Source organism: Melanotaenia boesemani, chromosome 11, assembly GCF_017639745.1.
Source record: "Melanotaenia boesemani isolate fMelBoe1 chromosome 11, fMelBoe1.pri, whole genome shotgun sequence".
In the NCBI taxonomy this organism is placed as follows: domain Eukaryota; kingdom Metazoa; phylum Chordata; class Actinopteri; order Atheriniformes; family Melanotaeniidae; genus Melanotaenia; species Melanotaenia boesemani.
The window spans coordinates 13,178,206-13,201,252 of record NC_055692.1 but is presented as its reverse complement, the minus strand read 5'-3'; the positions used below and the strand labels follow the sequence as shown (position 1 = coordinate 13,201,252).

Genomic DNA, 23,047 nt, shown 5'->3' with positions numbered 1-23,047 from the left:
GTTCACAGAGTCATGACATTGTGAAAGATTACGAGGATGGTTTCTAATAGTGTGCAGACATAAAATCGACACTGGAATTCAATTTAAAGCAATCACATACATCAACACTGAGTGCAAAGTGTTTACTTCTGACAAGTTATTTCCAAACAGTTTGTGAACATACAACAAAATATCGCTGACAACTTTTCGAGATGCTGCAATCATCTTCTGAACTGGTTCTTTCTTGATTCATAGTTTGGTCATGAATTCAGTCTCTGTGTTCAGCAGGAACAAAGAGGTGGGCTTTATAAATGTGGTGCTCCTACGGTGAGAGGCTGTGTGTGTTGGAGCAATGCTGTTCAGCAAGAAACATTTCCCTTCCCATTAACATGAAGAACAGCCTTTCAATAAATAATGACCTGCTTATAGTGATATCATTATTTTTATTCATTCTTTATTGATTTAGACCCTATAAGGGTTTTTAAATGTTCTCCATAATAAACACTGTTATCACCACTATTATTATTTTATAACCAGTGGCTTACTAGCCAAAGGAAAATATTTCAGGCTTATATTGTTTGCAGGATTAACTTGATGGACATCATATGAGAACATGAGAAAGAATATCTCTTAATAACTCTGTATAATGGAGAGCAGAGCACCCTGCATGTTGGGACCACCAACAGACACCTCTCCACAGAAATGCATAGAAAAACAGTGATGGCAGGACAAAGTGAAGAGTTAGTCATGCGCTCATTCAGCCCCATGCCTCCCTTCTGATAAAGCACAACAATTATTTGGTTTATGCCACTTTTCATTGTCATCTTACTTCCCCACCCTCACAAAACAGCTCAATCTGTAAGATATTCATCCATACAAAAATACAAATACTGTTCTTTATGTGTAAATAACTCTTTCTTCTGCCCTGCTGAAAACATATGCCTTGAGGGAATGTCAGCTTTCGTTTAAAAAAAAACAAAAAACCTTCAGTCATCCAACACAATATCAAAAATATCATCTCTTAAAATGTTAAAGTCTCTGTAGAAAAATGCCTGAAATATATTGATATCAAACACATACATGTTGATTTGTATACAAATAAAAATTTGATGCAAATTATTACTTCTTCAATAATCCTTTTTTGTTAAAGCTGCAACTATGCCACACTGCTCTGGATCTCTGCATGTTACTGGGAGATAATTGTGGATGCATGGCACCAGTCAATCAAATAGTTGAAAAATGAACATCACATCTGGACACAGATCAATGACCACATCGTCATTCATTTCAAAAACAATGGTCTTTACAAAAACAATCTGTGGTTCTGATATGGCACACACTGACATATTATTTTCTCCTTATCTGCAGTCCACCAGAGCAGCATTTTGCTCACAGGCAGAACTATTGGGCTCCACACACGAACAATTACAATTCTCAAAAGGCAAATTCCATCGCTTGAGTGGAGCTATTGATTTCCATCTGAGTATGCACAGAGCAAAAGTCTGTGTAGACATCAATCAAATACTAGCTGACGTTATTTCACCCCCATCTTGTACTGTTTCATCTAGACTCGGCTCTTTATTTTTAATGATAGGGTTGCAGCAGTATTCTAATATTTAATTTGGCCATTCATTTGAACAAACACATCACCACCACAATATAATTAATCTGTCTGCTCTTACATACAGTGACATTTTCCTCCTGGATTTACCCTTGTACAGCTGTGCCTGGAAGCTGTTTAATGCTAAAAAGTCAAAGTATGAATTAGTCCAAGAGGATATTGTTTCCTGTTAGTTAAGAGCCATTAGCACTTCATGTAAAAGAGGATTGATGTTTGAGCTCAGTTCTTGTTGCTCTCTCCCTCTGATCAACCAGGTTCAGTCGGTGTATGATGCAAGCATCCCTTCCTCTCAGAGCTCAAGTATCTCTATGGACCCTGCATAGGGAAAAGAGGAATCATGTTAGTGTGAATATAAAACTGCACAGAGGAGAAATACTTGACAGTCACAGCACCAAAAACTGCTTTTCATAGAACCAAAATGAAAGGTATCATTGTCCTGATACAAGCAGCCAGCAACACAAGCCATCAAAGTGAACAGGACTGAACTGTCTGGCACATTTTCCTCTACGGAGTAAAAAACATTTCTTTTTGTGAAATGTCAAAAGTCTCACACCAGTATTCCTCCTTAAACAGCTGTCAACCTTTTTTTTTAACTTTTTCTTAGTCAAGTCTGGAGTAGTTCAGAGAGCCAAGGACCCCATCTGTGCCACGCTGGCTTCTACAAATCTGGTCCAGTTGTTGAGATATTGTTTACCTCTCCAGAGAGCAGTGCAGCTGATGCTTCTAAATTTTAAAAATCTCCAAAGGGGCGTGAAATCCTCAGATTAAGTTTGCTTCACCACCACAGCTTTCTAAGTTGCACTGAACCATCTCATGGTCTTTGACTTCTTCTTCCACACATGACTGCATGAGTGCCCATTATTGGCTTTTTGTACTCATGCACTATCAAACACTTTCACATATATCAGTTTAGCATCTCAGTTTATGCTTATGAGGGTGCACAAGTGTTTCGACAACACACACATACATGCCCACTCAGTTTCCCACATCATGACTTTGTCTGAGTCATGGACAGAGGCACCAAGACCAGCTAGTATTTATTCCTAATGTGCACCAAATCTCCATCTGAAGGCTTTGGTGTTGGGCAATGTAGGTCATGTCTATTTTGTGTTCTAATGAACCTTGCATACAGTATCTTCATTACAGATATAATGCTGCTGGCATGCAGCACCACAATTACTTGTTTCATTTACTTTAATGCTTCATCATAACATTGTTATTTTCAGTGATCATAATGAAATGTAGTTTATTGAGGGAAAGAAAAAAAGTAAATGATGCATGCAGAACAAGGATGAGCAAACAGACCAACTGTGTCTCTTAGCAGACTATCACCACCAACAATCAGGCAGAGAAACAAGAGCTAATTAATATTCACTGGCAAAATGTGTGTCTCACTCTGACACATTTATTGAGCTTCATTACGTGCTTTGCGCTTGCCAGGTTGGGAAAATCAGATGAAGACAAAACAGTAATATATACGAATGGGAAACATACTAAACATTATAAACACACATAAGGGTATTGTGTTATAAATAAATTAAAGAAACAAATTAAACTATATAAATCAGCTTCTTTTAGATATATTTGGAAGCAGCATGTTTTCCTCAGGTACCTGATATGATCTGAGCTTGAAATCCTAAAAACACAAACTTCAAATGTAGGCGATCCTACATATATTTATTAACTTTTAGAAGATGTCTTACAGATAGAAAAAAGTATTCTCACTCATAGAAGTTAGTCAAAGTTAGTCAAAGGTAAGAGGTGAAGCTAGCTGAGGCTTCTGCAGCATAAAATCACTGAACGTTTTTTTTTATTAAACACACAGTACCCACTGAAATGCTGCCAATGGTTTTCATTGTACAAAGTGATATATTTTTTTAATAATAGCAACCTCACCCACGTGTACACAGAGATGCGTGTGCACAAAGAGATTGTTCTGCATACAGATGCTGCTGAGTGGGAGTGAAGCATCAGCCGAGGGGAAAGGGAGAAAGAAATGAAGAAATAGTGAGAGGGAGCGAGACAGTGAGAGAGAGAAAGAGAGGGAGAAAGAGAGAGAGAGAGAGAGAGAGAGAGAGAGAGAGAGAGAGAGAGAGAGCTGGGCTCCGAACTGGAGTGGTGAGCTGTAGGGAGTAGGTCAGTGCAGTTGAGTCAGTCTTGACTCATGATGGAGGCGGTGAAGATCCACCTCCTCCCTGCCCATTACAACTCCATCTTCCAGCCTGGAGCATCAGGACCCAGATAGCCTTTTACAAAAACACTGAAGAGCTCCTACACCCATGGTCAGAGCAGCAGTAGTTTCTGTATCACAGGAGCAATTTCTTATAAGTCATGGATGTATTTAACAATGTCTGATGCATCAAAACAATTTTCCAGTAAGTGTTGGTCAGCTAGACGAGCAAAAGTCAAATTGATTTCTCCACCTTTACACAGGTTCTTTATCTCCCCATCACTCAGGAGGTGTCTTGTATAATATATATCACAATACAGGGAGAATAAGGTAATGACATCACTGTAAAAATGTAAAAATATTCTTTGTAAATCAATAAAATCTCAACACTGTTTTGGCATTGAGAGTTGTGTTATGTTAATCCACTAGAAGCAGCAAGGACGTCCTCCACTGTCAACATTCAAAGGTAATACAATCACCTTTGTAATGTGTTACTTTGTAAAATTTTATATATTTTTAAACATTCACTTTCTATACCACTTTTTCCAATTCAGGGTCGCAGGGAAGCTGGAGCCCATCCCAGGAGTTACTAGGTGAGAGGCAGGATACGCCCTGGACATGTCGACAGGCCAACACAGAGAGAAAAACAACCATTCACACTCACATTCACTCCTAGGGAGAATTTTATAATGGAAAATGGTTGTTTCGATGTCAATAATGCAGCTCAGGTAAGGTACAAACACTTCCAATGTCACCATGTGTTTTTAAAGATTTCAAGCTAATCTTGTCTCATCATTGGGTTGCAGCATGGGTACACAAAATTCAACAAATGTTTAATCTTAACAGTCAGCATGTCAACATTAAAAACAGATTTAACACTCAAGAACAGGTACACTGAGAAAGAACATCGTGTTCTTTAAAAAAAGTGGTGTTTTAACTATTTTCAAACATTTTGCAAAGCATCAAAATTTGATTTAAAATAAAAGAAAGAAAAAGTAGTGCATATGCCTTAACTTTTTCAATGTACTTTCTTAATCATACAATTCCAAGTCTGCTGTGTCCATTTCCTCGGTTCAATGAATAGTGCATTAACTAGTAGGGAAGTGCCACAGTAGCAAAAGCCCTTATGAGTTCCAGCAGTTGATGATACTGGCTGCAATCCATTCTGTTCAACACTAATGTGTATGCGTGTGCATGGACGCTGTTGCCAAACTCATTAGGATCCACTAATACAAGGTAAATAGAGTGAATGTTTTACACTGAGAGAAATCATCAAGAGGGTGCATCCACATTAGCAGCACACAGTGCAGCCAAAACAGCACTTGCCTCTTCCAAATACCATAGTTTCTATCTCGCTCTACCACTCTGTTTATCCTCCATCTCTTTCTGTCCTGCACTTTCCTGCACACACACACACACTCTCACTTTGTCTAATTTCTCATGGTTGAATATCCACTGATCCCTAATCCAGATGCCGATTTTAGATTGTAAGGCCAGTGAGGTCATGTGTTGGATTTAGTCATCACTGTGTGCTATTTCATACCATGATTTTCTCAGACCCTTTCAAGCTTCCAACACCCACAACCTGTCACTAACATGTGATATACATATTAAATCTATTCTTTATAACATAACTGCCCACCTTCCTGCACGCATTGTTACCGTTCAGTACTTTTCCCTCTTGCTTTAGCTTTCTTTAGTTACTTTCTCTATTTGACATAAATAATATGTGCAGCAGCAGTTCTGAGTTTTGTCAAGGCTAACGCTGGTCCAAAGTCTCACTGAGGCAGCGCTGTTATCTTCTGTGGTCTAATCCAGCTAATTAAGGGCATTGCTGGGAGGAAGGTGCTACTATTCTCATCTGACCCGCAGGGATGCTGTCTCCCCAAGCCTGCCGAGCTGACATGTGCTTTTACAAACACCTATAGAAATATAAAGGCTTGCAAGCACACACACACAGGGTTAGGATTCCTTTACACTCAATTTAAAAATGATTATCTGTACTTGCACACACACAGGAAACTCATGCTTCCTAATAGAAGCTTATAAAGTGGAGACTACCAACTGCTCCGTATAGACTGAGATAGGATGATATCAATGCTGATTATTAATCTTTAAAGAAAATAAAGAACAGACTTTTTCTGCTGGATTGCCTCTACTTAAGAACAGAACTTCTTCATTAACTATCCATTTAGTTTCAGAAGATATGGAGACTGGGTGTCTACATAAGCAATATTTCTACAGTATTTCTAAGATTTAAAAAAAATATATATATAAGATTTTTCATCCAAATCTGCTATAAAGACATCCAGCTACAAAAAATGTAGAAGATAGTGTGTCGTCAAACATGTCTTCCTTGCTTCTTGTCCATGTCAGTTTTTTTTTTTAATTAAATCTGTCTTCTTTCAGTCCTACAGTCTGAAACATCAGCAAAATGGAAATTAGACCGGAAGATGGTGAAGGAAAAGTTAGTATGAACTCTTTCATCTGTACCTGTTTATTCAGGCAGGTGTGACCGGCTGTATTTACATCCCATAGGAGCTTTTCTTCATTATTTGTCATTTGTATTTACATAGGCGTCCGTTGATGGGGAGGTCTTTAAGGCTTTGGATGAAACCTGAAGGAGGTTTTTTTCTTGTTTTATCCAGAAAGACATGATTTATTCACAGACTTTTCTAAGAAACAGTACCTTGTGCTTGAGACTCGTTAGTGTCTCACTTTTATAGAAAGACACATATATCCCCTGGGCATTTTTCACTCACTAACTGATAATCTCACACTCTACACATGTAATCGACCAAGACATACACAAATACAAATAAACTTACATTAAAGGCCATGAAGACAGACTTGCATATATGCATCGCTGCACACAAACAATTGCTCTTTTCCTTCCTCCACTTCTCCTGACAAACACAGTCATACATGCACAAACACTTACCGCCTCTTCCTGGTCTCTCTGTTTACGTGTTAGAGCCTGAAGCGATGCTTTTCTGTTCATTCCACTCACATTATCCATCCTTTTGTGTCCTGTCCCCCAACCACTCCTCTTTCTGTCTGGAAAATCTATAGTTCAGCTGGAGTAGAAAGTGCTCATAAAATAGAAAACACTATTACTGGTTCAAGAATGTTTAAGTTTAAAACATAACATGGACATTTAGTGTCAAACTGTAGTGGTGGTCGATTTGCGTAGGATTGTTTTATGGGGCTTGATGGAAAGTGTGTGAGGAGGCACACAAGGTGGAAGGGTGTTTGTTGTTGGTGGGAAACTGTGGCTGACTGAGAGCCCTCCATTTTCCAACATGAGTTCATGAGAAAAAGAAGGAGGTGGGGAGGAGGAGCAGCAGTGCACAGGGCTGAGCCTTAAGTCATTAAGCTCAGCCTGTAAGTGAAGTTCTGTGTCATCAACGTCATATTGAAGGTTACAGTCTGGACAGTAGCCGTGATACTGGACCTTCTCACTGAAACGGACACGCTCCCTCTCGCGGGGCTCCCTGCTGGGGGCCTTGGGGCATTTGTTCTTGTCATGGCGGAGAAGTGGCATAGGTCTGGGCAATGTAGGGACAAAACCTGATTCAGGGATCCCACCTTCACCAGAAATGAAGCATGGAGTGGAGGAAAATAAATCCTTGTTTGGTTTCAGCGGGAAAATGCTGCCATTCCTTAAAGACCCATTAGCCTTGGAGATATTCCCTGATAAGACTAAGGTTGGATGAGGCAGATTCTTAATGTTTTGATCCTCAGCTCTCAGTGGGGTAAGTCTCGGGGGTGGCAAGGGCGGATGGGGTTTCTTGAGTACAGTCAGGACAGCAGGAGGGTTGACACAGACTGGATTGAGGGGCACCTGTGTTTTAAAAATGCAGTCCTCAGGGAAGAGTTTAATCTTTTCCAGGCTGGAGGCGGTAGTAGTGGTGGTGGTGGAGCTCGAGCTGGAGTTGAGTGTGTCTGTCTTTGAGCTCTCTGTCAGTCCGTCTTCCTCCAGTTGTAGGTCACATGTCAGTGTGTCAATCTCATGAACAACCTGGTGACAAGCAGAAGAAGTGTCACTGTGACGGCTGAGGTTAATAAACTTATGTGACAATGTGACATGAGAGGAAGATGCATCACCAACAATGATTTCAGCTAAAAAATAAAGCTGATAACTGGGAAAAAATGATTAACAAGTTAGGTGGTTACAGGGCAAGATATGACACTTTGCTCCTTTTAGGAACTGATATTTTCATGCTTATAAGTTCTTCATTATTTAATCTAAAACAAAATTCAAAGGGACACATTTTAATGTAAGATTATTTAAATTAAAACTAAAGATATCTTGATGGTATAACCCATCAGCCTGCCAGATTCTTACTGAAAGAATATAGTGCAACAATCTAATAAATCAAACATTTGGGCCATCATACATCCTGCAAAAAAGAAAAATGATCATTATTAACATGAAACCATTGCCAGAGAAGAATAAAAGAGAGCAGGGGGCAAACACAAAGAACATAAAAAAAATCAGTAATCTGTCATTATGTTGCAGAATCAGCACAAAGAAGAATCACATAAATAACAGAACAATTCTGTTATCTTAGAATCTAATATCATTTATATATACAGCACACTGGAGAAGACAATCATGAGGCAAGGCAATAAACCAGAGTATAAAGGGGAAATTAAAATGGAGCAGAACTAGAAAACAGAATTTTATCAGGATATGGTTGAGAAAAATATAAGGTTTCCTTTGTCCTACAAGATTATTTTTGTTTTCATAGCCCATGTAGGGAAATATTTCACATCTACATACAACATATAAACAGTGCAGACATAATTACACTTGCCTATTAAAACATGCATAAACTGAACCAGGATGCTTGAAGTAGTTTAATCCATCCATCCATCCATAAACCATCCAATTTAGGAGTGATATACAGTGCTGTCTTAAACATATTTCCTACACTTTGGAGAAGGACGCAGGCTGGATGGTTTTTGATTTTATAAATACAATAATAAAACCTGTCAAGGGAACCATTAGCATAGTGGATTAAATTTACAGGTGGTGCTAAAATCTGCTAGAACCTTAAAACTAAAATTCAGTGATATAATGCCTGTGTTCTGAAGCTATTTTCAGAAATACATCCAAATATTTTCTTTGGATGAAAGAATGATTCTATTCTTTTATTTAAAGGTCACTGGTTTGATGCCCAGAACTGACATAATGGGCAATTTTATTAATGACTTTGTAACTCTTGAGGATCCTAAAAGTCTAAATTAATTGACACAAGACTATCCAGGATCAGCTTTATATTTGATAGTCCATGTAAGGGCTTTGAAATACATGTTTAAAAAATAGCTTGAGAAGATGCTGAGAGTAGTGAAGTGAGTGATGAGTAGAGAAAGAAAAGATAGCAAGTGACTGAAGGGAAAGAAAGTAGGCTAGTGCAGAGAAGGAAGAGAGCTAAACTCTTCATGCAGTCTTTAAATGGATAATTTGTTGAGACACACACAAGAGGTAATACCAGTATCCCAGTGTGCAGCCGCTGCTGTAGGCCAGGCAGCTTGAGCGGATGTGCCAAGCATCTGGGCAGGGTCCCTCCTTAGAGCCAGGCTCGGCTCCAGCCCTGTCTGTGAGTTGTAACAGATAACTGCATTTCAAACGGATTATGCCCCAAACACTGGCTTTGATAGTAACACCCCCTTGAGGTATGTGTTTAATGTGTAAGCGATGTCAGAATAAGTCATATACACAATTTCCTGCAAGGAAAATAAGAAAAGAAAAAGAAAGAAGGCACATCAGAAAAAGATCAAAATAGGCAGATTACAATGCCCTCTTGTTCTCATTTAACTCTAATGCCTTCTGCTTGCTGCGATGGACCATAAACTGCCAAGAAAGACAAAAGAAGTCTCATTAGGCTTAAGTTGCAAAAAAAAAAAAACCCATCCATAATGTAGGCAGCAGAGGCTGTATGCAAAAAGATTTTATTAGAATGACAGCTTGTCATGTTAAGGTGAGAGGTTTGGCACAGCAGCCTGGGTGCCCGGTGTGCTGCCAGTAGGAAAATGTAAACATGAGAACAAACAATACTGCAGGTTGTTTCAACTAACTGAATGAGATTCACTGATTGGTATTAAGAGGAAACACTGATTTAAGATTTGAATGAAAACATGTCACAATGGACTCTATGAACTTAACTTGCTGCATAAATCTTTAAACATCAGATTGAATTTTTCCCACTGACTCTTAATCGGCATCTCTGGCTCTGCATCCTTCAAATCTGAATGGTCAGACAGCTCTGAGTTTTGATTTTTAACAAGAAGGACTAGAGAAAAAGCAACAACAACAAAAAAAAAAAGATAACACAAGATGTAGAAGGTATTAGAAAGATACCACAAGAGAGATGACGAGGGGGTGGGGGAGACACCACATCTCCATTATTTGGCAGGAGATAATTCCCAGCAAACAACAGTCTGCATTTAGATGATGAAATGCAATGCAAAAGCGCCTTCGTGGTTTAACCAACTTCTCCATTAATTATTAATCATGATTACATTTTTCTCACTTTCATCCAAGCTTGTGAGTCAGGGTGAAGTCCTGTCATTTCACACCCCACATCCTCCTGTGCAAAATGTCTTTCATGTTGGAGATAATGATCACATACATTAGTGGGCAGGGGGGAGGAGCACAACCTGTGTATGTGCAAGTGTGTGTGTGTGAGAGCGTGTGCCGTTTCCAGGCCCCAGTGAGGTGGATGTCAGCCTCCCATCTTTACTCAGACAAGGATGCTTAGAAAGAGCAGACAGAAACCGAGACTGTAACAAAACCAAACAAGGAGGGGTTGGGGGTTGGGTAGACATTGTTTCCTGTTAATTTACCTCTTTAAGCTCTTTGGCTACATCCTTAAGGTCTCCCAGGATGGTTTCCAGATTTTCCACGATTGTCTTGATTTCCTTTTTCACTTGTACTTTGGAGACTACTCCTTCAGTCTCCGCATTTGGTGTCCCTGACATTCTTCAGGTTGTGGCACAATCTAATTCGTGAAGGATCTCAAGTCAAATCCTTTGGTCGTCACGGTGCCACTTTGCCAACGCATGTTTATTTAGTCCTCCGCTCCTTCTACTTTTGCTCCTACATCACGGCCAGGACGGAGTGAAGTGGCGTCGGGCAGCATTCTATATCTACCACTAGGCATGCGCAATAGAGCGAAACGCAAGAAATATAACGGTTATATGATAATATTGTATCATACTGTCTGTGAAGCAGCGCTTGGCCACAGGTTTGCCAACCTAGACGCGTCTTTGCCCAACAAAAAACAAAAATGAGGTGCCAAGAACATTTTTCACGGCAGAAGAAGGCTTAATTCAAGATTTTGGGGGGAGAGACAATGTTATTATGCGCTAAAAAATTGTTAGCTACATTAGAGAAGAACAGAAAGAGGAACAACTAAGCAGCTACCCAAACCGTTAAACGGTCCATCGTTATTGTAAGAGTCCATAATCCTCAGGCATCGACAAAATGGTAACAACCTCCTTCTTCTCCGTAATAGACGTTTCTGGGAATGACACCACCGGGTAACGACACCCCAGAGGCACTTTCCTTTGAAAAACACCCCGCCAGGTTCATCCTGTCTCCATCGCAGCCTCCTTGGAGAGTCTGAGGAGCAGCCAACGTCCGGGCGCAGAGCATCCTCTCTCTCTCTCTCTCTCTCTCTCTCTCTCTCTCTCTCTCTCTCTTTCTATCTCCTCCTCCTCGCGCTCTCTGCTCTGACTGCAACTGACATTGTTGGCATGTTTTGTTCCCATATCTCACACTTATAGTTATGGCGTGAACGTTTGCTTTAGTTGCGTTCAACTTGTTCATCACTACCCAAGTAGCGAATATTAAAACTAGTTCTCTGTAAATTCAAATACAAAGCAAATTTATTGGTGGAATATCTTCATATCATATCTACTCAACTAAGTACATTTTCAATAGGAATGCACAAATAATATTGCTGATACATTATAAAACTGTAAATCTGTGTGTGCAGAAAAACGTTTAGCCTACATTATCGTACTTTTAACAAGGGCTAAGTAGGGCAGTGGTTGGAATCCCTTACAATTTAATATCCTTTATTTCTGCATTAACAGGATCTGAAACACAACTCAAGTCCTTCCCCAACATTTGTCTTGTCTTATTGTGTTTCAGTTCTGTCATGATTTTGATTATATTTCTGGTTTTTGTCATGTTTAGTTCAGTTTTCCCTCATGTGCTGTGTTTTCTGTCCCTGGCTCATTAGTTCACCTGTTCTCAATTTGTTCCTCTGTGTATATATACCCCGTGGTTTTCAGTTTGCCCTTGTCAGATCCTTTTGGTTTATCCCTGTTGTGTGTGGTTCCCTGTCCTGCGTTTAAGGAAATAAAACCTTGTCAGCTGCATTGTTCTGCCTCCTGCCTTGACTGTCTGTATCTGGGTCCTCACCTCCACCGCTATCCGTTACAGTCTTTGATTAAAGTTACTTTTAACTCTGTTCTTCTTTAGCCATTTTTAATATAACATGTGAGGTTATCTTCAGTAAACCGTGTCCAGGGGCAGGTCTAAATTTTTTTTATGGGGGGCTAGGTAGGGGTACCAACTGGGACAAGGGTGGCACAGAGTTTGGGCTTGAATAACACAGGAGCCCTAAGCCATGCACACATATGTTAGTGCATAGCAGTGCAGTTAAAAAGGGTTACAGCCATAAAGATCTTGTTATAACTGTAACTGATGTAATCAAAAACATTTCATTGCAAAAGTTTTTTTTAAAAAATCACAAAAAGCAGCAAATTGAGTGCTCGCTGCTTGAACTCGTTCACAGCACACAACAAACAAACAATGCTGCTGTCCATGGTGCTGAAAGAAATGGAACGGATCACTTCAGTTAATCAAAAAACTTATTGTATTAAATTAATAAACACACAACCCCCCCACCCCCTTAGTGTCTGAGGTGAGTGTTGTCAGGGGAGGTCAACTCCTTTTCAGGAGAGCAGAGCTCCCATCAGCTCCCTGTAAATTTGAACCATGGTGGCACATGTGAATAAGACCTTTTAAAACAAAAGAGTCAAGATTTTAGGAAATAATGAGCTGATTTTACAACTAAGGTAGTTGTCTAATGTAACATGTAAAGCAGAACCTGTAAGAGCACACAGCAAATTATACCTTTTCTGATCAACAATCGTTTACTTATTGGATGATCCCGCACTGGATGGCTTTAATCACTGCTGCACATCTATTCTTCATTGATAATAAGAAAAATTTGCTTTGAGCAAAATCAGCCATTACAAATCAATGTTTCTTCAGTGTTCTTGGCTGTTGAACTTTCCACAGTCTTTTACATCTTCTTCACAGCATGTAAACAGTTTGGACAAACACTATCACAAGTGTAGGCAGTTAGTAAGATGATGCTGTATGAATGCTGGATTATGAATTAGAATGTGGTAAAGTTGATGTAGAACATCATACAGGAACGACATATATGCTGCATTCACTTGGACTTGGGTGTCTGAGGTTTACCCAGGTAAAGGTCAGTTTATGCTCAATATTTGTTTGGGCAACTGTAGCTCAAGAGGAAATGCAGTTGTTTACCATATTCAGTGGATGAATTCCTGGCTTTATTGAATATATGCTAAGGTGTCCTTGGGCAAGTGACTGAACCCCACACTGTCTGCTGATATGCCCATTGAGGAATGACAGGGTATGAATGTGTAGGCAAGAAAAACTCTTAAGTATACTTAACATTGCTGTATAAGAAACATTTTGAATGTGGCATGTAGTATTAAAGTGCTTTCAGTGGTCAGACATGACTAGAAAAGTGCTATACAGGTAGAATTTATTTATCATTTGTCTAAATTTGATTGCTTATGCAATGGCACCTGGGAGCCTTCTCACTTTATAGGGGTGGCATGGGGGTACAGGCAGTGGACCATGTACTGCATGATTCAGTTCAAGCAGAGGTGTCCTGTTATTTTCCTTTAGAATTTGCTGATACAGTTCAAAATTAGTTATTCTATCAATTATAATAAACAATCTTTTAACAGCACAACCAAAATACTTTAAACAATATGTCTTAAAGGTTAAATAAAACAAAATACCCAAAGGTACAAGCAAGTAAGTGTAAATGAACAAAAGGATTTATAAAAGACCGAGCCAAAAGACTCGTGGGGCAGAGAAGCCAACAAAAGTCTAGATGCAATCCAAATAACAGGAAAAACAGAACAGAGGGCAGAACAGGTAATCCATGAGCAAACAGTATCTAAACATAAATCCAAAAATGTGTTTCAAGCAAAATGCCAAATGCTGTATGTTTTGGGCTTTTAAATGTGATTTGTGGCTTTCCTATTAAACATTTAAATGTGAACCACCAACTTGCTTATCAAATGTCCATTTATTTGGGGCTTGTAGCCATGTATCTGGGAAGCAAGTAAAAAATACATTGTCCTTATCGTGATTTAACTGAGAATTTATTGTGAATGTAAGTTGCCTCTTGGACTAGGACTAATTTCCATGTTTTTGATGTTACTAATGCTTCTCACAGGTGCACCACAGAGAGCATATTCAGAGAGTCCTGCATATTTAATAATTTGTTTTATGGATTTTGCAACAAATTAAACAAACACCCAATTAACTAAGATAATAATCAGCTGATTAAACAAATTGGTTATACATTATTCAGGCATATTTGCATGTAAGCATAGCATATTGTATAAGTTGTGTTAATGCTTATTCATGCATTGATAATAATGATGATAATCCTTTATAAAATTGTAGGGGTAATTTTTCCTGCTCTATTCCATAATACACTTACATATTTCTATTTACAGAGGGTTTTACATGGAGGACATTTACTTTCAGTTAGCTATTTTTACATTGTTGTATTAGTCCATATATAATAGGATTTATACATAGCAACGAGGCTTAACTGTGCTTCTTCCACAGTGTGGAAAGAATGACTAGTTAAAAGCTTTGATAAGTCTGCAATTGCAAGCATTTCTACAAGAAACATTAGGATCGGCATTTTGAAGGGCTTGCAAATACATCAATTAAACAAAAAGCACGTGACTATTGTCAAATTATTATTATTAATATTATTATTATTATTATTATTATTTACAAGATATAGTTAAAAAAAAAAAACTCAGCAGATAAACTGGAAAATTGCCTCAGGGTAATTTATAGCTCGTCTAATGATTAGACCAACGGCATATCTGCCCGTTTTAGGGGTTTTTATGTTCTAATAATTCAATTATTACTCAGGAAAAATTACACATTGATAACAGTTGTAGATTACATACTTGCCAACATTATCATCATATGGGTTGTTTAAAAAATATTTTACTTAATCTTCTTGCAACATAGTGAAAATAAAGGTGGTCGCTTGTACACTGATAAAGTTGCAACGCTTTCAAGATAATGGAACCCAGAGAAAGATAACACTAGAACAAAGTGCGTAGATCGCAAGCAACAGCGTAATTATATCCTGATATCTGATTGGTCACTACTGATCACGTCATTACATGAAGGCGGAAGTGGAACTTGTAGAGTTCACCCCTCACTCTTGTCAATACTGGACGTATGACCGCTGTGTCTGTACCGTTCTGAAACAGACAGCGACACAATATCTGACAGCCATGTCTTTATCATTCGTGGGAAGAGTCGTACTTGTAACTGGCGCTGGAGGAGGTAAAATCGCCTTTTGCATGGATGTCAGTTGTATTGACACTTGTATAGTTTTTGTAATGTTAGCTTCAAATGCTAATTGCTAGTTGCTGAGTTTTGTGACGAAGTATGTGAGAAAAGTTTCGGAAGGAGCCAGAGCACAAACCAGCTGGCTTTCTCCGTGTTGCTGTTTTTGCGCAGCTGTTAATGTGTTTTCTTAAATGATCATAGTAAACATTATAATTGCATTATGTTTAGAAACGGTGCAGCACGATTATTTTAATTTGCGTTTTCTTTTCTTTAGTTAATTTGAAGGACGTAGGGAGCAAAGTACAGTTATAACAATGATCTGTAATGACTGAGGAAAATGTGTGAAAGGGCACTTGATTATTCTGACTTTTTTTCTTTTTTTTTTTACAGGCCTTGGCAGAGAATATGCACTGGCTTTTGCTGCAAGAGGCGCCTCAGTCGTTGGTAAATAAAGGTTAATGAATAATGGTGCATGATTTCAGCACAAGTTCAGACAATACATGACTGCATTAGGAAGAATGAATGTAAACAATACGAATCTGGATGTTTCTGATTGCGCATGCTCCTTTACTCTTTAACCAGTTGTGTATCCTTTTTGGTGATCTTGTTGGCATCTCGGGTCTGGAGAACCCGGGTTCGAATGTGTCGTGTGCCTACAGAGGGTGAACCACTGTCGGCCCTTGACCAAGGCCTTTAACCCCTCCCAACTGCTCCCTAGTGCCAAAACATACCAGCCCACTGCTCTCTAAGACATCTAGAGATGGATTAAATGCAGAGTTGAATTTTCCAATTTGGATGAATAAAGTAACATTACACTATTATTATTTTTACTGTAGGTTTATATCTCACTGATAGACACACATGCACAAAGGCAGCAGCAATCTTCATCTGCACAGCATGGAAGCAAGATTGTGCACCTGCAGACTGCATGGTCAGATGTAAAGTAGGAATTAGGGATGGGTATCACATAAATTTCCTTAATCAATTCGATTTACAATCAAATTTAATTGTAATAATTTGAAAAGACACATCTACCTGCATTCGTATGCACAGATTCTTTATTACATACAAATATTGGCACAGATTTTGTTGACACTCCTGGTGCCAGTAATGTTAATTCAAGTCACATTGGGTCTCATGTTAACTTCAGCAGAAATATATGATACTTGGTTCTGCATAGCGAGTTGTACATATTTTATGTATGTGTGGAGGTGGTGTATGGAGATGCATTATGCTTCACTGGATACAGTAGTGTGAAAACGTGTTTGCCCCCTTCTTGATTTCTTTAGTTTCTTCCACGTTTGTCACACTTAATTGTCTCAGATCATCTAACAAATTTAAATATTAGTCAAAGACAACACAAGGAAACACAAAATGCAGTTTTTAAATTTAAGTTTTTATTATCAAGGGAGAAAAAAAATTCAGGAACAAATTAGAAAGAAAGTAATTAAGATCAGTCAGTCTGGAAAAGGTTTTAAAGCCATTTCTAAAGCTTTGGGACTCCAGCGAACCACAGTAAGAGCCATTATCCATAAATGGCGAAAGCATGGAACACTGGTAAACCTTCCTAGGGTGGCCGGCCGACCAAAATTACCTTAAGAGTGCAGCGATGACTCATCAAAGATGTCACAAAAGACCCCACAACAACATCCAAAGAACTGCAGGCCTCAGTTGCCCCAATTAAGGTCAGTTAAGAAAAACAAAATGAAGACATCGAGTGGCCCAATGCTGTGGCATGACCTTAAAAAGGCAGATCATGTTCGAAAATCTCCTAATGTGGCTGAATTACAACAATTCTGCAAAGATGACTGGGCCAAAATTCCTCCACAGCACTGTAAAAGCCTCATTGCAAGTTATTGCAAACACTTGATTACAGTTGTTGCTGCTAAGGGTGGCCAAACCAGCATGTTAGGTTTGAGATCTTATTTAATCGAGCGGAGTTTTAGTGTCCAGATTGGAGCTGAAGACCCCTTTTCTGCTCCTCTTGTGTGGAGTTCCTCAGGGCTCTATTATTGGACCGCTTCTTTTTGCTCTTTACTTGTTCCCTCTCGCTGCAGTTCTTAGAAAGCTTGACATGTCCTTTCACTTTTATGCTGATGACAGCCAGATCTATTTTCCCCTGAAAAAAGTACATCTTTAGCAAAACCATGTTTTGATTGTATAGAAGAATTTAAGGCATGGATGTCTTTTTTTTTTTTTTTTTCTAAATTTTACTAACAGAAAGACTGAGGTGTTGCTATTTGGGCCCAGTGCTGCCTACAAGGGTCCGGTTGACCTGGGGGTCTTTACTGATTATTTAAAACGTGCAGCAATAAACCTTGGGGTGCGCTTAGATGGTAACCTCAGACTTGTCTTGGTCTAGTTTTTTTCAGCTAAGACAACTGTCAGAAGTTAAACACTTTCTTTCTCGGCATTATCTAAGGATTTTAATCCATGCTTTTATTTCTAATGGCTTAGACTATTGCAACTCACTTTACGTTGGGCTCAGTCAGACTTCCCTTGATCGGCTGCAGCAGGTTAAAAACTGGCACTAAAAACTGAGAGCACATTACTCCGGTCTTGGATTCCCTTCATTGGCTCCTCATTTGTTTTAGAGTCGATTTTAAAATTCTTTTATTTTTTTTAAGTGCCTCCACAATCTCGCCCCACAGTATCTGTCAGACTTCCTACAGTCAGGAGCAGACCAGTCCCCTCAACAAAGAGGAAACTTAGAGGTGGCCAAGCTTTTTCTGTAGCTGGACCGAAACTGTGGAACCAGTTACTTCCACATATTAAGGACGCCTCTTCACTTGCTGTTTTCAAACCACTACTTAAAACACATTTTTTTTCTCTTAGGCTTTTAACACTAGTTGAGGTGTTGGTTTTTGTGATTTTCTTTTTAGAAATTTTTTTCCCAGTTTTATTGGCTGACCATTTTTTTTTTTATACTTTTTACAGTTTTATTGTTTTTATTTTAGTGTGAAGCACTTTGCTCAACTGTGTTGTTTTAAAAGTGCTCTATATAAATAAAGGGGAGTTGGAATTTAGGGGCCAATCACTTTTTCACACCACTGTATTTGAGATGTATGCATTGTATTTACCACCACAATAACATTATCTTTTTGACTTGACAGCTCCGGATTATGGCATAAGCAAATGCCATCCTTAATAATAATGTTTACTGCTGCCTAGACTGGACCAGCTCTCTACTCTGACAAAGACTCAGCCTACTCTGGTCTCCTCTTAAGATAATCACTTGTGGAGAATTGCAGAAATCACCCCATTATTGCTAATCTTTTTCTTCTTCTTGGAATAAAGTGAATGACCTTGGGGCAGACACAAAAGGGGGTGGAAAGAGTTCTGCTGCTGCTGATAAGGTAGTGGAGGAGATAAGAGCGAAGGGAGGCAAAGCTGTGGCAAACTATGGTGAGAACTATATACTACTCTTCTCTTTTCTTCTCTAGTCTCTCTTCATACCCATTTTTTTCCACACGTTTGTAGTTTATGCAATGCAGGAATGTCCAGCTCCTATCTCCCAAGTTTTAGATGTCTCCCTGATCCAACACACCTGATTTAAAGTGCTACCCAAGCATGTTGACCTGTCAGTATGATTCAGGTTTGCTGCAGCAGGAAACATCCAAAACCTGCAGGAGAGCAGTCTTTAAGGACTGGCTTTAGACAATAGTGGACTGAGAAATGGTACTGATTTTTTTTCTGTCATGCTCACTGATTAAACTGTTAGTGAGTATTGGAGATAGATGAATCTCACATCCTTTCCTTCATCTTAGTGCTCCTCACATACTTGGGGAGGAGGAGGTGGGGGGAATCTAGTTGTAGACAATAAAACAAGACATTGATTTCTGTGTTTCTTTGGCAATTTTGAACATGCCATATTTGTCGGAGGCATATTTTTATCCACTTTGCAGCAAACGGCAAAACTGGCGATCAATAAAAATGTTGCAGCACGCAGCATCTCTCTACAAACACAGAATTTGTTGGAGGCTATCAAGACTCTGTTTTCCACAATGTTTCTCATGTGCCTCACTCCCTGTCTATTTTTGTAGCCATAAGTCTGAATAGAAATGCAAGCAGCAATAATGAAGCCAAGAGTCAGATGAAGTCACCTGAAAACACACAGTTCAAGAAAGTGACATTTTTTTTCTTGAATATTCAGATTCTGTTGAAGATGGAGAAAAGCTGATTCAGTCAGCCTTGGATGCATTCGGAAGAATAGGTGTGTATTATTTATATACTAGGAAACCTGAATGTCAGTATTCAGAGATGTTATTACTGCAATTAATTTAATCTGGTAAAATTCTTCTCTTCTAGATGTTGTTGTAAACAATGCGGGGTAAGTAGTTTAATTACTATAATCAGACTCTTGTTTGGCTTTAATTGCATCACCTGTTTTTAAAAAGCCTTTCATTTGCAGTTATTACATTAATAGAAGCATTGGTCTCTATAATTTTTATGAAAGAGAAGTCTTGGCTGAAGCAGGAAAAAAACCAACTTTTCTTTTGCTTTATGTTACTTAGGATACTCCGCGACAGATCATTTGCCAGGACCAGTGATTTGGACTGGGGTAATTATATGATCTCTGATATTTACATATTTTATGTTTATTTATGTCTTTTTATGGGTAAAGTTTGGTGCTTTTAGCATTTTTTTTTATAAACCATTTTTATATTTTTTATATGAAAGATATCATTAAAAGAAAATGGCTTACATTGACTTCAGGGTCATCTCATGTCATCACATTACATCCTTTTGTTTATGTCACAAACATGTTATTTAAGTATCTTATATCTATAAATATATATTGTTTGTGTGCTAAGTAAAAAAAAAAAAAAAAAAAGCATATGTGAGCTTGCTCTGATTCTTTCAGTGCAAATGTTAAATAACAAAAGTTTGTCCTTCCTATGTGTTGTTTACTGTGCCATTGTACCTACTCTACAGACCTCATTCATAGAGTTCACCTAAGAGGCTCCTTCTTGGTGACTCGAGCTGCCTGGAATCACATGAAAAACCAGAAGTTTGGCAGGTAAGACGTACAGCCAACAGCAATCTATAATGTAAATAGATCAACAGTCATATTATGTTAGTAGGATTTAAAATAAATAAATAAATAGATTATTAAAATAGGGCCAGGCGATATGGACCCCAAATCGTATTTTTTGGGCAAGATGGTGATATACAATATAAATATCTATTTTTATGCAGTGAAGGAATAAAACAAACAAACAAAAAAAATTTTTTAAATAAATAAATAAAACTGTTTCATAAAGTCAAAGTCAGAACTGCCAATTCTCTGACATGTGTGTTTGTTTTGGTAGTGTGTACCTACAATGCCTTGTGTTGAACCCTCAATGACCTTTGCATTGCAGTTCACTTCATGGAATTGGTTTCCTTGAAGCTAATAGAGAGCTATGTTTGTAGACGGGCCATTCTTTCTTTGGTCCGCATCAGTTTGTTTCTCTGCGCATTCACCCATATTTATATATTTATTTATTTATTTTATTAAACATTTGTTAAGCAATTCAGAAACTTTCATATCTACTTTTCTGGATCCAGCTGGTGATTCGGATCAACCCCAAAATCTATTAATTTGTTCCTTATTGCAGTTCTGAGAGTTCCTGAAAATTTTACCAAAATTCATCCATAACTTTTTTGAGTTATCTTGCTAACAGAAAGAAAGAAGACTAACTCTGCCTTGGCGGAGGTAAAAACCAAGCTGTTGGTTTGTTTTTGTTTTGTTTTTTCTTCTCTTCAAGTGCTGCTCCCGTCTGTGTCAGCCTCTGTATTGATGGTGCAGAAGTGAGTGTTAGGGAAGGGTAGGTTGTGCTCCAACTCGAGGAAAAAGGCACAACATGGCCTGTATCAATAAACAATATAGTGTAATCCCGTATCTCATATAAAATGATATTGATAATTTAAAGCTCGAGATATTGCCCAGGCCTAATATATCCAACAAAACTACAGTTTCTTCACACACACACTGTAAGACAGTAATCGATATAAGTGTACCAAAAATCGTGTAAGGTAAGGACTTATTATTTCAGCCCAGTATAAATTGAGGAAATAATGCATGTCTTTATATATAATAATATCAACTTTTTCTCACTCTGTTGTTACCATATCAATTGTTGCTGGCTTTGTGGTTTAAAATATATTAAAATCTGCATACTTATAAAGCCCCAAGACAGCAAATGTGACATGAATATGTAAATTGTAAAAGAAGGAAAGAAAGTTGCTCATTTGGTTTTGCTGCATTGTAGGTTTATTTGTGAGAAGCAAATACTGTCACTGTGCAGACATAACTTACAGTATACATAGATTATTATAACACAAAAACATAAGATATAAATTATCTTCACTGGTAGAGTTGAAGGTATTTTACTTTTACTTGAGAAGCTTCTTGAAAGAGGTGAAAAATTTGGTAAATTTCCACTGATGTGAAGCAGTGGTCTTAAAGTAGATGGCCTTTGTATTGATCTTTTTTCAAATTACTCTTCACTATGGAGGGTAAATGATGACTTTATAGAGAGATATCTAATGCATATTTGTTTAACTACAATCTACTAACAGGCATCTCTTTCATTAGACATGTTGACCTGTTTGTTGCAGCTAATAATGTTCTTGATGGCTGCTCTCTAGAAATAAAATGATCATTAATGTCCTTATTAATCACATCTGTTTGTTTCTCTCACAAGTAAGAAACATGTCCTGCAATGAGGGGCCCTATTTAGATATGCATGCTGTGTATTATAATTAGCAGAAGAAGGTCACACACTCTGATTTGCTCCCATGGTAGTGTAGGTAACAGTTGCCCTTCATAAGTGCACACGAGCTGCTCTGCTTTAGTAGAAGTGTCCATTAAAGTTACATGTTGCAGAAGGCTTATTTGCATTTAGTTCAAGAGCAGCTCATTTATGGAGTAGAAAACAATTAAAAATGATGATGTTAGTTTTAAATCAACATTTTAATATAAAGATATTCTTTAATTCTCTTTATAGATGATAATCTCTTGACTTTTTAGCACATTGCTCAAGTGCTGTCTAGAAATTCAATCTTTGTGTGCAGTCATCCCAAAGGAAAAATTATGGTGCATTCAAAGGAAAAGCCATTTCAGAAAGCAATGAAAGGGAAAAATGTCAATGACCTGACTCTCCTGTTCTCACCATTTGAAAGCATGGGGGATCACACATATTGAACATATTTATCCTCTGTACCAGCTCTTCTAACGCAACATTTTATCATGTGATGCTCTAAAAAATGGAAAGAAATCTGTAGAAACACTTGATGGTCTGAAATTGTCCCTCAGTAAATGACTTCGGCACATAAAAGTTGGTCATGTGAAAAATATTTTGTCTTTGCCGGTTTCTTGGTATTTCAATTGCCATGCGCTGTATGAGTGCTTTGATATGGATCGCTGCTTTCTTAAGACCAGAATGATGGCGTGTTGCAGACGTCTCCTGCAGTTAACGTGGCAGTGATGCTTAACCTCGTTACTTCTGCTTGGCTGAGGTGAACTCTCCGCGTGAGATTGTGTATTCAAGTGCCAGACTGTGTATTGACTATGCAGACGTGCGTTTACTTTTACACGTACATTACATATGCT

General features: G+C 38.3%; 2 protein-coding genes across 2 annotated transcripts in view; one reads left to right on the top strand and one right to left on the bottom strand.

Annotated features, from left to right (window-relative positions):
* Positions 1-109: 109 nt before the first annotated feature.
* Positions 110-11,416, bottom strand: prr16 (proline rich 16). Its single transcript, XM_041998269.1, has 3 exons — positions 10,623-11,416; positions 6,712-7,791; positions 110-1,915 (listed from the first exon to the last, which is right to left on the bottom strand). The coding sequence occupies exons 1-2, from the start codon at positions 10,755-10,757 to the stop codon at positions 6,934-6,936; spliced, it is 993 nt and encodes a 330-aa protein (XP_041854203.1). The 5' UTR covers positions 10,758-11,416; the 3' UTR covers positions 110-1,915; positions 6,712-6,933.
* Positions 11,417-15,291: 3,875 nt separating this feature from the next.
* hsd17b4 (hydroxysteroid (17-beta) dehydrogenase 4) overlaps positions 15,292-23,047 on the top strand; it is a 32,946-nt gene continuing 25,190 nt past the window's right edge. Inside the window, exons 1-7 of the mRNA XM_041999664.1 lie at positions 15,292-15,444; positions 15,841-15,894; positions 18,748-18,855; positions 19,604-19,663; positions 19,759-19,780; positions 19,965-20,011; positions 20,386-20,470. Coding sequence (XP_041855598.1) covers positions 15,393-15,444; positions 15,841-15,894; positions 18,748-18,855; positions 19,604-19,663; positions 19,759-19,780; positions 19,965-20,011; positions 20,386-20,470 — 428 coding nt within the window. The 5' untranslated portion in view covers positions 15,292-15,392. The remainder of the gene's footprint in view (positions 15,445-15,840; positions 15,895-18,747; positions 18,856-19,603; positions 19,664-19,758; positions 19,781-19,964; positions 20,012-20,385; positions 20,471-23,047) is intronic.